Genomic DNA, 21410 nt, shown 5'->3' with positions numbered 1-21410 from the left:
CCACTGTGTGACTGGGTTGTTGTGACAGCAGGCGGGATAACTGAATGAATCTCTTCTCACACAGGGAGCAGGCGAATGTCCCCTCCTCATTGTGAACTCAAAGAACAAACAAAGAACAAAGAAATGTACAGCACAGGAACAGGCCCTTCGGCCCTCCAAGCCCGTGCCGACCATACTGCCCGACTAAACTACAATCTTCTACACTTCCTGGTGGTTGGCAGAATCTGGAAATCCCTTCCCACACATGGAGCAGGTGACCAGCCTCCCCCTGGTGTAAACACGCTAACGTAACAGCAGGTCAGTGGAAAGGGAAACAGCTCTCACTGGTGTGACAATGTTGATGGGTTTCCAGTGCGAATGGGATTTGAATTCATTCCCACAATTCCTACATTACCACGCGTCTATGGTCTCTCCAAAACCTGAATGGTCCGATGTTATTTCAGGCTGTGTAACTGGTTGAAGCTCTTTCCACAGTCAGTGCTCTGGAGCACTCTCACTTCCCTGTGTGTATTTCACTGCTTTACCATTCACACTCCCATTTAACATGTTTCAAACTGACAGAACAAAAAATCACTTCTCCAAGATAAAAAGACTGATGATATTCATGACCTGAGAAATCGAGCGCATCAATCAGACCCTGCCATGACATTTGATTTAGTTTCCAGTCTGTAAAAGCTCCCCTTCTAAAATGCTACAAAAATGGTCATTACTGTCAGTTGCATTCAGTTCAAAGCACTCTCGCCTCTGAATCACAGGTCCCAGTATTTATATCTTACTCAAGGATTTGAGCATAAAAACCAAGGATGACTATTTACTGCAGTCCTGAAGGTGAACTGCAATGTAGAATTTCAGATGAGGAATGACACCGAGCTCTGATGTATGTTTAAGATTCCAGGTCACTGTTTCAAAGAAGAGCAGGGGAGTTATTCCTGACGTCCTGGTCAACATCTATCCTGTAATCATCAATACAAAAAATGTTGGTGGAATACAGATTTTTATCTCTGATGCCAACACAACTGCAGCAAAAATACATGACAGAAATTCAGAATACAAAATTCTACTTGCCATGAAACATCCTTCTCCCTCTCAAACTATAAAGCTCTGTCCCCCCACGCACTCCCTCCTCCCTATTTATTTTAACTGTAATTCATCCCACTATCCTCCTCCTGCTTTTCCCCAATTCTCCTCCCCTGAAGGTGCTGGCTCTTGGGTTCAGTTTCACTCTCACCTATTGTCCTCCCCAATATGTCACCCAGGTGTCGAAATCTTTACACCTTAAGTTAACAAACTGTTTTGCTAAGGGGAGGGAAGGCATGGTGGTGCAGTACTTAGCACTGCTACCTCATGGCGCCAAGAGAAGTTTGCACGTTCCCCCGTGTCTGCTCGTGTCTCATCCCTACAACCCAAAGATGTGCAGAGCAAGTGGATTGGCTATGCTAAATTGACCCTTAATTGGAAAATAAATGTAGCAGCACAGTGGTCCGCACTGCTGCCTCATGGCGCTGAGGACCCAGGGTCGATCCCGGCCCTGGGTCACAGTCCGTGTGGAGTTTGCATATGAGAACATAGAACATAGAACATTACAGCGCAGTACAGGCCCTTCGGCCCTCGATGTTGCGCCGACCTGTGAAACCACTCTAAAGCCCATCTACACTATTCCCTTATCATCCATATGTTTATCCAATGACCATTTGAATGCCCTTAGTGTTGGCGAGTCCATTACTGTTGCAGGCAGGGCATTACACGCCCTTACTACTCTCTGAGTAAAGAACCTACCTCTGACATCTGTCCTATATCTATCTCCCCTCAATTTAAAGCTATGTCCCCTCGTGCTAGACATCACCATCCGAGGAAAAAGGCTCTCACTATCCACCCAATTTAATCCTCTGATCATCTTGTATGCCTCAATTAAGTCACCTCTTAACCTTCTTCTCTCTAACGAAAACAGCCTCAAGTCCTTCAGTCTTCCCTCATAAGATCTTTCCTCCATACCAGGAAACATTCTGGTAAATCTCCCCTGCACCCTTGCCAATGCTTCCACATCCTTCCTATAATGCGGCGACCAGAATTGCAGCAATACTCCAAATGCGGCCGCACCAGAGATTTGTACAGCTGCAACATGACCTCGTGGCTCCCAAACTCAATCCCTTTACCAATAAAAGCTAACACACCGTACACCTTCTTAACAACCCTCTCAACTTGGGTGGCAACGTTCAGGGATCTATGTACATGGACACCGAGATCTCTCTGCTCATCCACACTACCAAGAATCTTACCAATACACAGTACTCTGTCTTTCTGTTCATAGAATTCATAGAATTTACAGTGCAGAAGGCGGCCATTCGGCCCATCGAGTCTGCACCGGCTCTTGGAAAGAGCACCCTACCCAAGGTCAACACCTCCACCCTATCCCCATAACCCAGTAACCCCACCCAACACTAAGGGCAATTTTGGACACTAATGGCAATTTATCATGGCCAATCTACCTAACCTGCACATCTTTGGACTGTGGGAGGAAACTGGAGCACCCGGAAGAAACCCACGCACACAGGGGGAGGATGTGCAGACTCCGCACAGACAGTGACCCAAGCCGGAATCGAACCTGGGACCCTGGAGCTGTGAAGCAATTGTGCTATCCACAATGCTACCGTGCTGCCCTGTTATTCCTTCCAAAATGAATCACCTCACACTTTTCTGTATTGGACTCCATTTGCCACCTCTCAGCCCAGCGCTGCAGCTTATCTATGTCCCTCTGTAACTTGTAACAAACTTCCGCACTGTCCACAACTCCACCGACTTTAGTGTCATCTGCAAATTTACTCACCCATCGTCCTACGCCCTCGTCAAGGTCATTTATAAAAATGACAAACAGCAGTGGCCCCAAAACAGATCCACTAGTAGCTGGACTCCAGGCTGAACATTTCCCATCAACACCACCCTTTGTCTTCTTCCAGCTAGCCAATTTCTGATCCAAACTGCTAAATCACCCTGAATCCCATGCCTCTGTATTTTTTGCAGTAGCCTACCTTGGGGAACCTTATCCAACGCTTTACTGAAATCCATATACACCCCATCAACTGCTTTACCCTCATCCACCTGTTTGGTCACCTTCTCAAAGAACTCAATAAGGTTTGTGATGCACGACCTACCCTTCACAAAACCGTGTTGCCTATCTCTAATCAAAATATTCCTTTCCAGATGATTATACATCCTATCTCTTATAAACCTTTGCAAGACTTTGCCCACAACAGAAGTAAGGCTCACTGGTCTATAGTCACCGGGGTTCCCTCTACTCCCCTTCTTGAACAAGGGACAACATTTGCTATCCTCCAGTCTTCTGGCACTATTCCTGTAGACAAAGATGACTTAAAGCCAAAGGCTCAGCAATCTTCTCCTTAGCATCCCAGAACATCCGAGGATAAATCCCATCCGGCCCAGGGGACTTATCTATTTTCACACTTTCCATAATTGCTAACACCTCTTCCTTCTGAACCTCAAGCCCTTCTAGTCTAGTAGCCTGAATCTCAGTATTCTCCTCGATAACATTGTCTTTTTCCTGTGTGAATACTGATGAAAAATATTCATTTAGCACCTCTTCTATCTCCTCGGACTCCACGCACAACTTCCCACTACTGTCCTTGACTGGCCCTACTCTTACCCTAGTCATTCTTTTATTCCTCACATATCTATAGAAAGCTTTAGGGTTGTCCTTGATCCTACCTGCCAAAGACTTCTCATGTCCCCTCCTGACTCTTCTTAGCTCTCTCTTTAGGTCCTTCCTAGCTAATTTGTAACTCTCGAGCACCCTAACTGAACCTTCACGTCTCATCTTTTCATAAGCCTCTTCTTCCTCTTGACAAGTGTTTCGACTGCTTTAGTAAACCACGGTTCCCTCGCTCGACCACTTCCTCCCTGCCTGACAGGTACATACTTATCAAGGACATGCAGTAGCTGTTCCTTGAACAAGCTCCACATTTCCATTGTGCCCATCCCCTGCAGTTTTCCTCTCCATCCGATGAATCCTATGTCTTGCCTCATCGCATCATAATTGCCTTTCCCCCAGATACAACTCTTGCCCTGCGGTATATACTTATTTATCCCTTTCCATCACTAAAGTAAACGTAATCGAATTGTGGTCACTATCACCAAAGTGCTCACCTACCTCCAAATCTAACACCTGTCCTGGTTCATTACCCAGTTCCAAATCCAATATGGCCTCTCCTCTCGCTGGCCTATCTACATACTGTGCCAGGAAACCCTCCTGCATACATTGGACAAAAACAGACCCATCTAAAGTACTCAAACTATAGTGTTTCCAGTCAATATTTGAAAAGTTAAAGTCCCCCATAACAACTACCCTGTTGCTTTCGCTCCTATCTAGAATCATCTTTGCAATCCTTTCCTCTACATCTCTGGAACTTTTCAGAGGCCTATAGAACATCCTTAACAAGGTGCCCTCTCCTTTCCTGTTTCTAACCTCAGCCCATACTACCTCAGTAGACGAGTCCTCATCAAACGTCCTTTCTGCCACCGTAATACTGTCCTTGACTAACAATGCCACCCCTCCCCCTCTTTTACCACCTTCCCTGAGCTTACTGAAATATCTAAACCCCGGCACCTGCAACAATCATTCCTGTCCCTGCTCTATCCATGTCTTCGAAATGGCCACAACATCGCAGTCCCATGACCTCACTACTCTCAACCTCCTGTATACTGGAGCTACAATTCAGGTTCCCAATCCCCTGCTGAACTAGTTTAAACCCTCCCGAAGAGCATTACCAAATTTCCCCCCCCAGGATATTGGTACCCCTCTGGTCCAGGTGTAGATCATCCCATTTGTAGAGGTCCCACCTACCCCAGAATGAGCCCCAATTATCCAGGAATCTGAAACCCTCCCTCCTGTGCCATCCTTGTAGCCACGTGTTCAACTCCTCTCTCTCCCTATTCCTCATCTCGCTAGCACGTGCCGTGGGTAACAACCCAGAGATAATAACTATGTTTGTCCTAGATCTAAGTTTCCACCCTAGCTCCCTGAATTCCTGCCTTACATCCCTATCCCTACCTATGTCGCTGGTACCTATGTGGACCACAACTTGGGGCGGCTCCCCCTTAAGGATCCTGAAAACGTGATCAGAGACATCACGGACCTTGGCACTTGGATCTCTCTCGTTCCCACAGAATCTCCTATATATCCCCCTAACTATGGAGTCACCAATGACTAATGCTCTACTCCTCTCCCCTTTCCCTTCTGAGTAACAGGGACAGACTCTGTGCCAGAGACCTGTACCCCATGGCGTACCCCTGGTAAGTCCCCCCCCCCTCAAACAGTATCCAAAGCGGTATACTTGTTACTAAGGGGAACGACCACAGGGGATCCCTGTACTGACTGCTTCCTCCCAGCCCCTCTCACCGTCACCCATCTATCTTTATTCTTCGGAGTAACTACATCCCTGAAACTTCTACCTATGACCACCCTCTGCCTCCCGAATGATCCGAAGTTCATCCAGCTCCAGCTCCCTAACACGGTTTCTGAGTAGCTGAGTGCACTTCCCACAGATGAAATCAGTGGGGACACTGACGGCGTCCCTCACCTCAAACATTCTGCAGGAGGAACATCGCACTGCCTTCCCTGCCTTCCCCTCTAGATAAAAAAAAGAAAGAAAGAGCTTACTTGTTATTCACTCTACTCCTTAGGTTAAAGGAGGTGGAAGGGTAGGGGACACTACAAGTGTAGTGTCTAGGGTTTAGAAACTGCCCAACTTAAATACAGGTAAAAATAAAACACTTAACCAGCAACCACTGTGCCCCAGAGGAAAACAGCAATCAGCTGTTATTTTTTTATTTTTATTTTTATTCAAAAAATATACTTTATTCATAAAATTTATCATAAGCATTACAGAGCATTTCGAATTGTCTTGGCTGTACATTTCCATCAGAGTTACACATTGCCTTGACTTTCTTCCATTCGATTCAATTTTGATAATATTATACACATATCACTGTTTACATTACAATTCCTTCTTAAATATTTACATTGTCATGTTTGTTTTATACATTGGAGTGTTGGTGGCCCAGACCGAGGGGGGTTTACACTGTTACCCGCCCCTCGGTGTACATTTGCTGGAAAGACCTTACACAGTGGTCTTTCCCCATTGCGCCTTGGCGGCATCTGCCCCAAGCTTGAGTGCGTCCCTCAGCACGTAGTCCTGGACCTTGGAATGTGCCAGTCTGCAACACTCGGTCAAGGACAATTCTTTGCACTGGAAGATCAGCAAGTTTCGGGCAGACCAAAGCGCGTCTTTCACCGAGTTGATGACCTTCCAGCAGCAGTTGATATTTGTCTCAGTGTGTGTCCCTGGAAACAGTCCGTAGAGCACAGAGTCCTGTGTCATAGATCTGTTCGGGATAAACCTTGACAAATACCACTGCATCTCTCTCCAGACCATCTTTGCAAAGGCACATTCCACAAGGAGGTGTGTGACCGTCTCATTTCCCCCACAGCCACTCTGAGGGCAGCGTGCATTGGCGCAGAGCCTTCGGGTGTGCATGAAGAATCTGACAGGGAAGCCCCTTCTCACCACCAGCAATCAGCTGTTATTGGCCTGCGCAAATAATTTAAATCTTTACTACTTACCCAGCAGTCACTTGAGTGACACTTGACAACAGGTCCTCCACAAACCATCTTCAAGTTAGGGTGACCACAATGCATGTATGCAAATTTCCCCGCAACAGCCAATCAGCAGCTCCGCTCTACTGCCCTCTGCAGGATGCTTGCCTTCACTTGAACACCTAGGGTCTCTTACTCAGGTACACCTTTAAGTTAAGGTGACCACAATGCACGAATGCAAATTTCCCCGCAACAGCCAATCAGCAGCTCTGCTCTACTGCCCTCTGCTATTCTCCCTGTATCTGTGTGGGTCTCACCCCACTACCCAAAAGGATGTGCAGGGTTGGTGAATTGACCATGCTAAATTGTCCCAGCGTTGGAAAGAAAAGAATTGGATACTCTAAATTTATTTTTTAAATTGGAAAATAAATTAATTGGCTATTTTAATTTTTTAAAATAACTTTTCCTAAGGAGGGCATCACAACCAATGACTGCCCACAATTACTTTGCGTTAGCGCGGGGTTACTGCCATCCCTCCTCCTCACTTTTCATCCCAGTCTCTGAAATTTGGAGACTGGGCTCAGTATGGGTAATGGCGGGTTGGCCTCCCACAATCCCACGCCTTCGAGAAACCGCTTTATCCGCAGTGCTGGCAGGGAGCACGGGACTGCGCATGTGCAAGGGAGAAGTCAGCTGCGCATGCGGAAAAAGGCTATTCCATTGGGCACGTGGACCGCTCTTCTTGAGGTCAAGACTGCATCCGTGGCCATCATCCATTTCCCTTTGTCTTCAAGCGGCTGGCAACCAATGGGAAGAGTTGAACGACCGGAAGGATACTGCTCCTCCGCCAATCAGAGCTCCCCGATTGTCTCAATGCGGAAGCTGGACTTGGAGGTTTCTGCCGAGCAAAGCTGTTGTTCCTCCAACCCTGAATGAGATTGAGCTTCACTCAGGGGTGAGCTGGCAAGGTGGATACAGAACTGGCTAGGTCATAGAAGGCAGAGAGTAGCAATGGAAGGATGCTTTTCTAATTGGAGGGCTGTGACTAGTGGTGTTTCACAGGGATCAGTGCTGGGACCTTTGCTGTTTGTAGTATATATAAATGATTTGGAGGAAAATGTAACTGGTCTGATTAGTAAGTTTGCAGACGACACAAAGATTGGTGGAATTGCGGATAGCGATGAGGACTGTCAGAGGATACAGCAGGATTTAGATTGTTTGGAGACTTGGGCGGAGAGATGGCAGATGGAGTTTAATCCGGACAAATGTGAGGTAATGCATTTTGGAAGGTCTAATGCAGGTAGGGAATATACAGTGAATGGTAGAACCCTCAAGAGTATTGAAAGTCAGAGATATCTAGGAGTACAGGTCCACAGGTCACTGAAAGAGGCAACACAGGTGGAGAAGGCAGTCAAGAAGGCATACGGCATGCTTGCCTTCATTGGCCGGGGCATTGAGTATAAGAATTGGCAAGTCATGTTGCAGCTGTATAGAACCTTAGTTAGGCCACACATGGAGTATCGTGTTCAATTCTGGTCGCCACACTACCAGAAGGATGTGGAGGCTTTAGAGAGGGTGCAGAAGAGATTTACCAGAATGTTGCCTGGTATGGAGGGCATTAGCTATGAGGAGCGGTTGAATAAACTTGGTTTGTTCTCACTGGAACGACGGAGGTTGAGGGGCGACCTGATAGAGGTCTACAAAATTATGAGGGGCATAGACAGAGTGGATAGTCAGAGGCTTTTCCCCAGGGTAGAGGGGTCAATTGCGAGGGGTCATAGGTTTAAGGTGAGAGGGGCAAGGTTTAGAGTAGATGTACGAGGCAAGTTTTTTACGCAGAGGGTAGTGGGTGCCTGGAACCCGTTACCGGAGGAGGTGGTGGAAGCAGGGACGATAGCGACATTTAAGGGGCATCTTGACAAATACATGAATAGGATGGGAATAGAGGGATATGGACCCAGGACGGGTAGAAGATTGTAGTTTAGTCGGGCAGCATGGTCGGCAGGAGCTTGGAGGGCCGGAGGGCCTGTTCCTGTGCTGTACATTTCTTTGTTCGGTACAGTAAATTAACATCGGCCAGAGAAATGTCCAGTGTTGTTATAAGGGACAGATTTGATATATTATTATTGGTTCTATAAAGTACATTTATTATTTCTAGTCTTGTAATATAGTAATGTAACCATGTTATACATTTTCAGTACTCTCTTACCTCAGAGGGTTGTTTATCTCTGGAATTCGTTTCCTAAAGGGACCAGTGGAGTCTGGGGGAGTAATTGAATATATTCAACGATGAGCTAGACAGAATTATTTGTTTTATTATAAGTGCCCAGTCTTTTGTTTCAATTAAGGCCCATCTCCTTTGGACATGTGCAGTTCCAGACTACCCACCTACCTGGGATCAAGTGGTTTCTCCAGCATGGGGAGATTGTGGGAGCTGCGCTCGCCATTATTCGTTTGGAGCCATCTCCAACCTCCTGAGACTCGGATGAAAAGGGAGGGGGTGGACATTGACCCCAACCTGACACAAAGTACATGCGGGTAGTCACTGGATTTGATTGTAACGCCCCCCCCCCCCCACCCCACCCCCCTCCCCCACCTGACCAAAACATATTTTTTTCATTTAAGGTACCCAATTCATGTTTTTTCCAATTAAGGGCCAATTTAGTATGGCCAATCCACCTACCCTGCACATCTTTGGGTTGTGGGGATGAGACCCACACAGACACGGGGAGAAAGTGCAAACTCCCCATGGCCGGGGCCGGGATCGAACCTGGGTCCTTGGTGCCGTGAAGTTAGACAGAATTCTGATTGACGAGGGAGTTGAGGGTCATGGGGAACAGGTAGGAAAATGGACTGAAAGTTAAGATGAGGAGTGAATTCTTCACTCGAGGATGTGGTGAAGCTTTGGAATCCTCTCCCCCAGAGGACTGTGGAGCCTCAGTCATCAAGTATTTTCCAGATCGAGATTCATAGGTTTTGAGATGTTGAAGTCACCAAGAGATATGGGGAAAGAGTGTGGGGAAATGGTGCTGAGCTAGATCGGCCATTGAGCTCATTACAGGGTTGAACAAGTTCAATGGGCTAAATAGCCGACTTCAGCTCCTATTTGTTATGATCTCTGTGTCCAGGACAGGAAGCAGTGAGCATGAATCTGTCAGTCAGCCTGAATCAGCACTTTCAGGAGAATTGGGCGGGTGAATATTTGATACAGCAGAGAGAGAATGGAGGGAGAGTGTGTGGGATGGAGATGTACAGCTTTTGGGGAATGAGTGAAAAGAATGTTCCATAGGAACTAGAATTGTCTGTTCTGAATTTCTATCCTATGCTGACAGAGATGACTTTTGTAAATTGTTCTTCCAGGATATTATAAGAGGAGGATTTACAGACAGAAATCACAAACATCACATCTTAGCACAGTGGGCTAAATAGCTGGCTTTTATAGCAGACCCAGGCAGGCCAGTAATGCGGGTTCAATTCCCGTATCAGGCGCCGGAATGTGTCAACTGGGGGCTTTTCACAGGAACTTCATTTGAAGCCTACTTGTGACAATAAGCGATTTTCATTTCATTTCATTTTCTTGTTATGACAGTCACTTGATTCCTTGGGGAACACACACCCGAGTGAGAGTGTTCCAGAGCACTGACTGTGGAAAGAGCTTTAACCAGACACACAGCCTGACAAAACATCGCCCATTCACAGCGGGGAGGGACTGTACACGTGTTCTCTGTGTGGGTAAGGCTTCAATTGTCTAACCTGGAGAGACACAAGGAGACTCAGAACATGGAGAAATAATGGAAATGCCGGGACTGTGGGAAGGATTCAAAGCCCCATCTGCACTGGAAGCTCATCGGCACATTCACACTGAGGAGAGGCCATTCAGCTGCTCTCGGTGTGGGAAAGGATTCAGTCAGTCATTCACCCTGCAGAGACATCAGCGAGTTCACACTGGGGAGAAACCGTTCACCTGCTCCCAGTGTGGGAATGGATTCACTCAATTATCCAACCTGCAGAGGCACCAGTGGGTTCACACTGGGGAGAGGCCATTCATCTGCTCTCAGTGTGGGAAGGGATTCTGTGTTTCCTTGTACCTGCTGAGACACCAACAAGTTCACAATTGATTACAGGGTTTGGATTCTGCTGTTATTGTTGCTCCTCAATTACATCCAGGACTGCATTTTGTTCATTCTCACAGTTGGTCAATGGGGAGGGTCGGAGGGTTTCTTTCTGCTGGACTGGCCTTGTGACAAATTTCATAAAGGATCACAGAGTGAAAGGGTGTTTGGAAGGTAGATGACAGATAGTTCCTGTTTCTGTTTGAAACCCTGAAAGAATGCAGGTTTAGATGAAGATAGGCTTTGGTGGTTACATGGTTCTGTCTTAGAAGGAAACTGTCAAGCTATGAGGGGCAAGTTGATTGGGAACTTACAATAAAATGTATAATGATACATAGGTAATCGCGAGCATTTAAGGAATTATTTCATATTTACATAAACTATAGATTCACTTAAGAAACAAAATTCCAACAGGAAATGTGACGCAACCGTGGCTAATAAGAAAAATTAAAGATTCCATTGGGTCAAAGGAAGAGGCTCATTAATCGATTAAAGATTTATTGCTTCACTGATTTATTGGTACCTTGAAGAATCAATGCAGTATAATTTTTAAATTCAGTATACATACAGACAGAAAATGGAATATACACAAGGCAAAGTCATTGTTTCAGATAAAAACATGAGAATTGCTGCACAGGAACTTAATTATGTATCAGAATCTAACACTGTTTCAAGAAAAGTTGCATAAAAGTTCTCGTAGTGAATAAACCATTGTTCTACAAATACATCTAGTAATGAAAAAGTATTGCAGCTTTAGTAACACAAACATTTACAATATGTAGCAAAACCTTAGCAACAAGCAAGGTTAATGCAGAACACCTTATCTTCAGAGGATTGGTACACGTGGCGGGAGCATGTAGACATTTAATTAATTTGATAGACATTAATGAATCTTAAGTAATGACCAATGTGACAGAGAGTTATTTGAATAAATCAGGAAGCCTCAGCTGAGAATTTGAAACCAATAAGGGGGTTAGACCATTGATAAGAATTTATTTAAGAATAAAGTTTCATGACTAAAGTTTGTTCTGTATTCATGCTTTAAGAAATTCTGAACCATCTATTCATTTCCTAATATTTTCTTCGGTTTTCGTTTATCTCCCTTTATGATTTGATGTTTTATTGAATCTAAGTTTTGATTTATTTTTATGTAAGAGAATCAAGGTGGATAATTAGCAATAAAGTTGTATTTCTGGACACCTCCAATCAACCAGATCTTGGGCTCTTATTGAAGATAAAATAAGAGATCTTATCACTCATATAGTTGCCAAAATAAGTGTAACCCTGAGGATTGGAAACTTCTCTTCGAATTCAGCAAAGGAGGATCAAGAAACTCAAAAAGAGAAAACTGAATATGAGAGCAAACTGGCGAGAAACATTAAAAAACGATTGGAATAGCTCCTTTAAAATGTGAAAAGGAAAAGATCAACAAAGGCCAATGTGGGTCCATTCCAGGCAGTGACAGGAGAGTTTATAATGGGGAACAATGAAATGGCAGAGAATCTAAACAATGTGTGTCTGTCTTCATGGAGGACATGAAATCGGCCCAAAGGCACGAGAGAACCAACGGACTAGTGAGCACGAGGAACTGAAGGAGATTTGTATTAGTGAAAAAGTAGTACTGGAGAAATTAATGTGGTTCAAAGTTAATAAATCCCCAAAAGCTGCTGCTCTACATCCCAGAGTGTTGAAAGAGGCGGCTGTAGAGATAGTGGATACACTGGTGATCATCTTTCAAAATTCTATAGATTCTGGAATGGTTCCTGCAGATTGGAAAGTGGTAAATGTAATTCCACTATTTAAGGAGGGAGAGAGTAAACGGGAACCACAGACCCATTAGCCTGACATCAGTAGGAGGGAAAATGCTACAATCTATTATAAAGTATGTCATAACATACGAATTAGGAGCAGGAGTAGGCCACTCGGCCCCTCGAGCCTGCTCCACCTTTCAATACATTCACGGCTGATCTGATTGTAACCTCAACTCCACATTCCTGCTAACCCCCCGATAACCTTTCACCCCCTTGCCTATCAAGATTCTATCCAGCTCTGCCTTCAAAATATTCACAGACTCTGCTTCCACTGCCCTTTGAGGAAGAGAGTTCCAAAGACTCGCGACCCTCTGACGAGAAAAGAGTTCTCCTCCGCCTTAAATGGGCAAGTTGTTACTTTTAAAGTGACTCCAATTTCTAGATTCTCCCACAAGAGGAAACATCCTTTCCACATCCACTCTGTCAAGTCCCTCAGGATCTTATGCGGTTCAATCAAGTCACCTAAACTCCATCGAACACAAGCCCAGCCTGTCCAATCATTCCTCATAAGACCAGCCTCCAATTCCAGGTATGAGTCCAGTAAACATATGAACATAAGAACTAGGAGCAGGAGTAGGCCATCTGGCCCCTCAAGCCTGCTCCACCATTCAATGAGATCATGGCTGATCTTTTGTGGACTCAGCTCCACTTTCCAGCCCGAACACCATAACCCTTAATCCCTTTATTCTTCAAAAAACTATCTATCTTTATCTTAAAAACATTTAATGAAGGAGCCTCTACTGCTTCACTGGGCAAGGAATTCCATAGATTCACAACCTTCTCTGAACTGCTTCCAACACATTTACATCATTCCTTAAATGAGAGCTATACTGTACACAGTGCTCCAGATGTGGTCTCACCAATGTCCTGTATAACTGAAGCATAATCTACTTTTGTATTCAGTTTCCCTCACAATAAACAATAACATTCTATTAGCTTTCCTAATTACTTGCTGTACCTGTATACTCACCTTTTGTGATTCATGCTCTTGGACACCCAGATCCCTCTGAACCTCAGAGCTCTGCAATCTCTCACCATTTTGAAAAGAAGCTTTTTTATTCTTCTGGCCAACATGGATAATTTCACATTTTCCCCACATTATTCTCCTTTTGGCAGATATTTTCCCACTCATGTAACCTATCTATATCACTTTGTACCCTTTGTACCACTTTGATCAGGGGGTTGGATAGGGTGGACAGTGAGAGCCTTCTCCCGCGGATGGAAATGGCTGGCACGAGGGGACATAGCTTTAAACTGAGGGGTAATAGATATAGGACAGAGGTCAGAGGTAGGTTCTTTACGCAAAGAGTAGTGAGGCCGTGGAATGCCCTACCTGCTACAGTAGTGAACTCGCCAACATTGAGGGCATTTAAAAGTTTATTGGATAAACATATGGATGATAATGGCATAGTGTAGGTTAGATGGCTTTTGTTTCGGGGCAACATTGTGGGCTGAAGGGCCTGTACTGCGCTGTATTGTTCTATGTTCTATGTACCCTCCTTATGTCCTCTTCACAATTTACTTTCCTACCTATCTTTATATCATCGGAACCAGAGTTAGTCATTCAGCCCATCGAGCCTGCTCCACCATTCAATACGATCATGGCTGATCATCCACTTCAATGTCTTTTCCCCCACGCTATCCCCATATCCCTGTGTTATTGATATTTAGAAATCTGTCAGTTGGGGAGGACGGTGGCTCAGTGGCTAGCACTGCTGTCTCACGGCACGAAGAACCTGGGTTCGATTCTGGCCCCAGGTCACTGTCCATGTGGAGTTTGCACATTCTCCTCGTGTCTTGTGGGTCTCAGCCCCACAGCCGAATTAGATGTGCAGCGGAGGTGAATTGGCCTCGCTACACTGCCCCTTAATTGGAAAGAAATAATTGGGTACTATTAAATTTTTTAAACAAAAAAAACAAATTTGTCAGTCTCTGCTTTAAACACACTCAGTGACTGAGCTCCCACAGCCCTCTGGGGTCGAGAATTCCAAAGATTCACAACCCTCTGAGTAAAGAAATGTCTCCTCCGAGACCGGTCCTACGTGGCTTCCCCCTTATTTTGAAATTGTGTCCCCTGGTTCCAGATTCTCCAACCAGGGGAAACCTCTCACCTGCACCCACCCTGTCTATTCCTTTCTGGATTTTGTAAGTATCAATGAATTCCCCTCTCATTCATTGAAACTCCAGAGAAAAGAGGCCTAGTTTCCCCAATCTCCTTTCATAGGAGATTTGCCTGATTCTTCTTTGGCCCCGGTATGATGGTGATCTTCTTGAAGCAAGTGGGAAACTCAGAACGGAGTAGGGAGAGGTTGAGGATGTCCGCAAACACACCTGTCAGTTGGTCCGCGCAGGATCTGAGTGCATGGCAGGGACTCCATCAGGACCTGTCGCTTTCCGAGAGTTCACTTTCAAGGCGGCCAATCTGACTTTGAAGGCTGTGACGGTGGGTATGGGTGTGTCCAAGGCTCCTGGGGCAGTTTGTTGGTTTCCTGCTCGAAATAAGCATAGAATGCATTGAGTTTGTTGGGAGGGCTGCACTGCTGCTGAAGACTCTACTCGGCTTTACTTTGTACCCATTATGTTATTTAAGCCTTGCCACAACCAACGAGAGTCCATGTCGTGAATCTGTGATTCGAGCTTAGTCTGGTATTGTCTCTTGGAGTCTGTGATGGCTTTGCGGAGTCATACCTAGATCTCTTGATTAGGTCAGGATCGCCCGTCTTGATCTCCTCAGACGTGGCCTTCCGCCGGGAGTGAATCTCCCGATTAAACCATGGTTTCTGGTTGGGTAACGTACGTACTACCTTCTTTAACACACAATATTCTACACACTTGCTGATGAAGTCTGTGACGGTGCTGGTATACTTGTTTATGTTGCCTGCTGAGTTCTTGAATATGGACCAGTCCACTGACTCCAAGCAGTCACGTGGGAGCTCTTCTGTTGCCTTGGACCAGCATTTGCACAACCTTCTTAACCGGATTCTCCGCTTCAATTTCTGCTTGTATGCCGGGAGAAGGAGCACCGTCTTGTGGTCCGATTTTCTGAAGTGCGGTCAGGGGATGGAGCATCAGGCGCCCTTGATGTTTGTGTAGCAGTGGTCAGGGATGTTGGGGCCCCTGTCGGGACAGGAGATGTGTTGGTGGAGTTTTGGCAGTACACTCGAGGTTGGCCTGGTTAAAGTCCCCGGCCTCGATGAACAAGGCCTCCGGGTATTCTGCTTCATTGTTATTTATAGCGGCTACAATTCATCAAGCGCCTTCTTCACTTCCGCCTGGGGTGGGATGTAGACCGCCGTGATGATGGCAGAAGTGAACTCCATGGAAGGTAGTATGGACGGTACTTCACAGTCGGGTATTCCAGGTCCGGGGAGCAGTAGTTCGCCAGGGTCGCCACATCCGAGCACCAGGAGTTGACGAGGAGAAAAACCCGTCCACCCACTCCAGGGTCAGTCCTGGATGTGATTAACAGCAGGAATAACAGCAGAATCTAACCCAACATCACTTGTGAACCCTTTGGTGTCTCAGCATGTTGGACGATTGCGTGAATCCCTCCCCACAGTGAGAGCAGGTGAATGGCTTCTTTCCAGTGTGAACTCGCTGGTGTCTCCGCAATGTGGATGATGTTTGAAATCTCTTTATGCAGTGAGAGCAGCTAAACGGTCTCTCCTCAGTGTGAATGCGCTGTTGGGACAGCAGTACCTGAGAGCTTTTAAACCCACTCCCACAGTCGGAGCATTTGAAGGTCTCTTTTTGCTGTGAGTGACATTGTGGCTCAGCAAGTGATGACTGAGTGAATCTTTTCCCAGTCGGAGAGGTGAACGGGCTCTCCCCAGTGTGACCTCGCTCGTGTTTCATCAGGTTGGATGAGGTTCTAAAGCTCTTTGTGCAATGAGAGCAGCTGAACGGTCTCTCCTTAGAGTGAACACGCTGGTGGGACATCAGTAGCTGTGAGCTTTTGAAACCCCTCCGGCAGTCAGAGCATTTAAAGGGCCTGCTCTTGGTGTGAGTGACATTGTGTTTCAGCAGGCTGGATGATTGAGCAAATCCCTTAGCACACACAGAGCAGATGAACGGCTACTCCCCGGTGTGGTCGATGGTGTGTCTGCAGGTGGGGTAACCGAGTGAATCCCTTATCACACACAGTGCAGATGAATGGCCTCTCCCCGGTGTGAACTCGTTCGTGTCTCTGCAGGCTGCCAATGTTAGTGAATCCCTTTTCACACTGAGAGCAGGTGAAAGGCCTCTCTCCAGTGTGAACTCGTTCGTGTTTCCGCAGGTTACCAATGTCAGTGAATCCCTTTTCACAGTGAGAGCAGGTGAAAGGCCTCTCTCCAGTGTGAACTCGCTGGTGTGTCTGCAGGTGGGATAACCGAGTGAATCCCTTATCACACACAGTGCAGATGAACGGCTTCTCCCCGGTGTGAACTCGCTGGTGGTTCTGCAGGTGGTGTGACTGAGTGAATCCCTTATCACACACATTGCAGATGAATGGCCTCTCCCCAGTGTGAACTCGTTCGTGTTTCCGCAGGCTGCCAATGTCAGTGAATCCCTTTTCACACTGAGAGCAGGTGAAAGGCCTCTCTCCAGTGTGAATTCGTTCGTGTCTCCGCAGGCTGCCAATGTCAGTGAATCCCTTTTCACACTGAGAGCAGGTGAAAGGCCTCTCTCCAGTGTGAACTCGCTGGTGTGTCTGCAGGTGGGATACCCGAGTGAATCCCTTCCCACAGTCAGAGCAGGTGAACGGTCTCTCCCCAGTGTGAACTAGTTTGTGTCTCTGCAGGGTGCCAATGGTAGTGAATCCCTTTAAACACTGAGAGCAGGTGAACGGCCTCTCTCCAGTGTGACTGCGTTGATGCCTTGCCAGCTCGTGTAGGGCTTTGAACCCCTTCCCACAATCCTCACATTTCCATGGTTTCTCCATGGTCCGGGTGATCTTGCGTCTCACCGCGTTGGACGATCAGTTCAATCGTCGTCCACACACTGAGCACCTGTACAGTCTCTCCCTGATGTGAATGGTGTAGTATGTTTTCAGGCTGTGTCACTGGTTAAAGCTCTTTCCACAGTCAGTGCTCTGTAAGTCTCACACGGGTGTGTGTGTGTGTCTCAGTGCTTTTCCAGACACACTGTTGTTTAAAATCTCTTGAAGCAGACAGAATAGACAAACATTTCTCCTTCTAGATTCTAAGGCCGATGATCCCAAGAATTGAGTGACTCAGTCAGTTCTTGACGTGATATTTAGTTTGAGATATCGGCCTCAAACTCCTCTCGTTCGAACTTCCTGCAAACAGATTTTACAATAGTAATCATTGTTAGTACAGGATAGAAATTCAGAACAGACAATTCTAGTTTCTATCGAACATTCTTTCCTCTGTCTTTCCCTGAAATGCTCTAAATCTCTATCCCACACACTCTCCCTCCATTCTCACTCTGCTGTATCTAATATTCACCTTCCCAATTCTCCTGAAGGTGCTGATTCAGGCTGATTGACAGATCCATGCTCACTGCTTCCTGTCCTGGACACAGAGACCTGAAAATCTTCATGCAGGCTGCCAGACAGATATATGTCTAGATTACTGGATGAAAAATGTGCGTAATATACAGACTGTATTCACTTACTTTCCCTCCCAATTTTCCTGAAGGTGCTGATCAACAAATCTAAACTCACTAAAACCTGTACAAGACTAGAGAATCTCCAGACAAGTACACTTACTGATTAGAGATAGGGAAATCGGAGGAAGAATTTTATTTAGCCATGGAGTAGTCATGACAGGGAACTCACTGCCCACAAGGTTTGTGGAAGTCGAGATGATCAATAATTTAAAATAAAATAGGATGGTCACTTGAAGAAAATAAATTTGCAGGGGAACAGGGATATCGAGGGGGAATGGGACTGACTGGATTGCTGTACAGAGAGTCAGCATTGACTTGAGTTACCAAATGGATTCTGTCAGTGCTGCAATGACTGTATGACTGGAAATATATAATGTAGGTACAGTACTATTTACAAAACTAGAAATAATAATGCATGGATGTTATTACAGAACCATCAATAATATATATAATACATACTATATAACAACACTAGACAAATCTCTGCCGATATTAAATTTTTAAAAATTAATTTACGGGATGTGGACAATGCTGGTTAGGCCAGCATTTATTGCCCTTCCCCAGTTGCCCTTCCGAAGTAGTGGTGCGTTGCCTTTTTGAACTGCTGCAGTCCTGGAGGTGTAGGTACATCCCCTGTGCTGTTTTTTTTCATTTGCTTTTTATAAATTTAGAATACCCAATTCATTTTTTACAATTAAGGGGCAATTTAGCGTGGCGAATCCACCTACCCTGCACATCTTTGGGTTGTGGGGGCGAAACGCACGCAAACACGGGGAGAATGTGCAAACTCCACGCAGACAGTGACCCAGAGCCAGGATTGAGCCTGGGACCTCGGCGCCGTGAGGCAGTACTAACCACTGCTCCACATCCCCCGTGCTGTTAGGGAGGGAATTCCAGGATGTTGCCCCAGGGACAGTGAAGGAATGGCAATATATTTCCAAGTCAAGGTGGTGTGTAACTTGGAGGGGAACCTCCAGGTGGTGTGGTCCCAGATATCTGCTGCTCTTGTCCTTCTAGATGGTAGTGGTTGTGGGTTTGGAAGGTGCTGTCTGAGGAACCTTTATGAGTTACTGGTGTATCTTGTAGATGGTATACACAGCTGCTACTGTTTGTCGGTGGTGGAAGGTTTGAATGTTTGTGGAAGGGGGTGCAATCAATCAGGCTGCTTTGTCTGGATAGAGTCAAGCTTCTTTGTTGTTGGAGCTGCACTCATCCAGCAAAGTGGAGCGCATTCCATTACACTCCTGACTTGTGCTTGTAGATGTCTGGTGGACAGGCTTTGGGGTATCAGGAAGCGTGTTACTCGTCGTAGGATTCCCAGCCCTTGATCTGCCCTGGTAGCTACAGTATTAATATGGCTAGACCAGTTCAGTTTCTGATCAATGGTAACCCCCAGGATGTTGGTTGTGCGGGTTTCAGCGATGGGAATGCCACTGAATGTCAAGGGGTGGTGGTTAGATCCTGTCTTTTTGGAGATGGTCATTGCCTGGCACTTGTGTAGTGCGAATGTAACTTGCCACTTATCAGCCCAAGTCTGGATATTGTCCAGGTCTTACTGAATTTGGGCATGGACTGCGTCATTATCTGAGGAGTTGAGAATGGTGCTGAACATTGTGCAGTCATCGACAAACATCACCACTTCTCACCTTATGATGGAAGGGAGATCATTGATAAAGCAGCTGAAGATGGTTGGGCCTGGGATACTGCCCTGAAGAACCCCTGCAGTGATGTCATGGACCTGAGATGATTGACCTCCAATCACCACAACCATCTTCCTTTGTGCCAGGTATGACTCCAACCAGTGGAGAGTTATCCACTGATTCCCATTGACTCCAGTTTAGCTGGGGCTCCTGATGCCATACTCGGTCAAATGCTGCCTTGATGTCAAGGGGAGTCACTCTCACCTCACTTTTGGCATTCAGCTCTTTCGTCCAAGTTTGAACCAAGGATGTAATGAGGTCAGGAGCTGAGAGACCCTGGCGGAACCCAAACTGAGCGTCCAGGAGCAGGTTATTGCAGAATAAGTGCCACTTAATCAGATCTTTGATGACTCCTTCCAACACTTTGCTGATGATGGAGAATGTTCTGACAGGGAAATAATTGGCTGGGTTGGATTTAGCCTGTTTACTGACCCCTTAAATGCCAACCATCTCCTGGAGAAACCAGCCCTTTAATTGTGAACATCCTTTTAGCCAGACAAATAAATGTGTCAAGCTGAGGGAGCAAAGGATGTCAATGTCTTTAAGAGAGAGAGACCTGGGCCAAGCTTTGCAGAGTCTGCACCCTTCCTGGATTCACTTCCTTTCCCTTCAGTTGCTGCAAGTTACCAATTGAAGGTCAGAATGAGAAAAGAAATGGAAAGGGGGAGAAAATAAATAGTTTTACTCACAGATATTGGAGACTGGAGTCTGTGTGAAGCTCAAGCTCATTCAGGGTTGGAGGAACAACAGCTTTGCTCAGCAGAAACCTCCATGTCCAATTTCCACATTGAGACAATGGGGGAGCTCTGATTGGCGGAGGGGCAGAGTCTTTCCGGTCCTCCAAATCTTTCCATTGTTCAACACCTGAGCGGAAAGGTCAGCGGAAGTTAGCTCCGCGGCGCATGCACATCTGCCCCTCTCCCTGAGACATGCGCAGTCCCGGGTCAGGGGAGGAGGAGATCACCGACGGCCGGAACTCTCAGCCGGTTGCCTGGAAACCGTCTCGAGAATGTGTTGGGGGAGAGGGAACAAAGGGTGGGGGCGGGGCTCGCGTGTCCGCGCGCCGGCGTGTGCGCACTAATACAGTGACGTCACCGCGGAACGGATCGATTCCTATTGGCTGATTTATAGGATGAGCACATTTGTGATGTCACAATGTGGAGGTTGGACAATGAGTTTCAGACGAAAACTTCCTCCTCTGGGCAACATCTGGGAATCAAATCAATGTCTCCCCTTTCAGAAGTTCATTAGATATAGGAGCAGGGTTAGGCCATTTGGCCCATCGAGTCTGCTCGGTCCTGGCTGATCTCATCCTGGCCTTATCTCCACCGTCCTGAGAGTTCTTCAGAACCCTTCAACCCAATTAAAAATCTATCCAACTCCTCCCTAAATTTACTCAGTGTCCCAGCTCCACCGCACTCTGGGGTAGTGAATTCCACAGATTCACAGCCCTTGGGAGAAGCAGTTTCACCTCAACTCTGTTTTGAATAGGGCAGCACTGTGGCCCAGTGGTTAGCACTGCTGTCTACGGCGCTGAGGACCTGGGTTCGAGCCCGGCCCTGGGTCACTG

General features: G+C 46.3%; 1 protein-coding gene and 1 long non-coding RNA gene across 2 annotated transcripts in view; one reads left to right on the top strand and one right to left on the bottom strand.

Annotated features, from left to right (window-relative positions):
* LOC140420164 (uncharacterized) overlaps positions 1-21410 on the top strand; it is a 29352-nt gene that overhangs the window by 7056 nt on the left and 886 nt on the right. The window contains exon 2 of the long non-coding RNA XR_011946214.1: positions 65-297. This is a non-coding gene — a long non-coding RNA (uncharacterized lncRNA). The remainder of the gene's footprint in view (positions 1-64; positions 298-21410) is intronic.
* On the bottom strand, positions 11209-20807 carry LOC140420163 (uncharacterized). Its single transcript, XM_072504184.1, has 2 exons — positions 20530-20807; positions 11209-17808 (listed from the first exon to the last, which is right to left on the bottom strand). The coding sequence occupies exon 2, from the start codon at positions 17449-17451 to the stop codon at positions 16579-16581; it is 873 nt and encodes a 290-aa protein (XP_072360285.1). The 5' UTR covers positions 17452-17808; positions 20530-20807; the 3' UTR covers positions 11209-16578.

This window comes from Scyliorhinus torazame, chromosome 5 (genome assembly GCF_047496885.1).
Source record: "Scyliorhinus torazame isolate Kashiwa2021f chromosome 5, sScyTor2.1, whole genome shotgun sequence".
Taxonomy (NCBI): Eukaryota; Metazoa; Chordata; class Chondrichthyes; order Carcharhiniformes; family Scyliorhinidae; genus Scyliorhinus; species Scyliorhinus torazame.
This window is presented reverse-complemented; position numbering and strand designations above follow the sequence as displayed.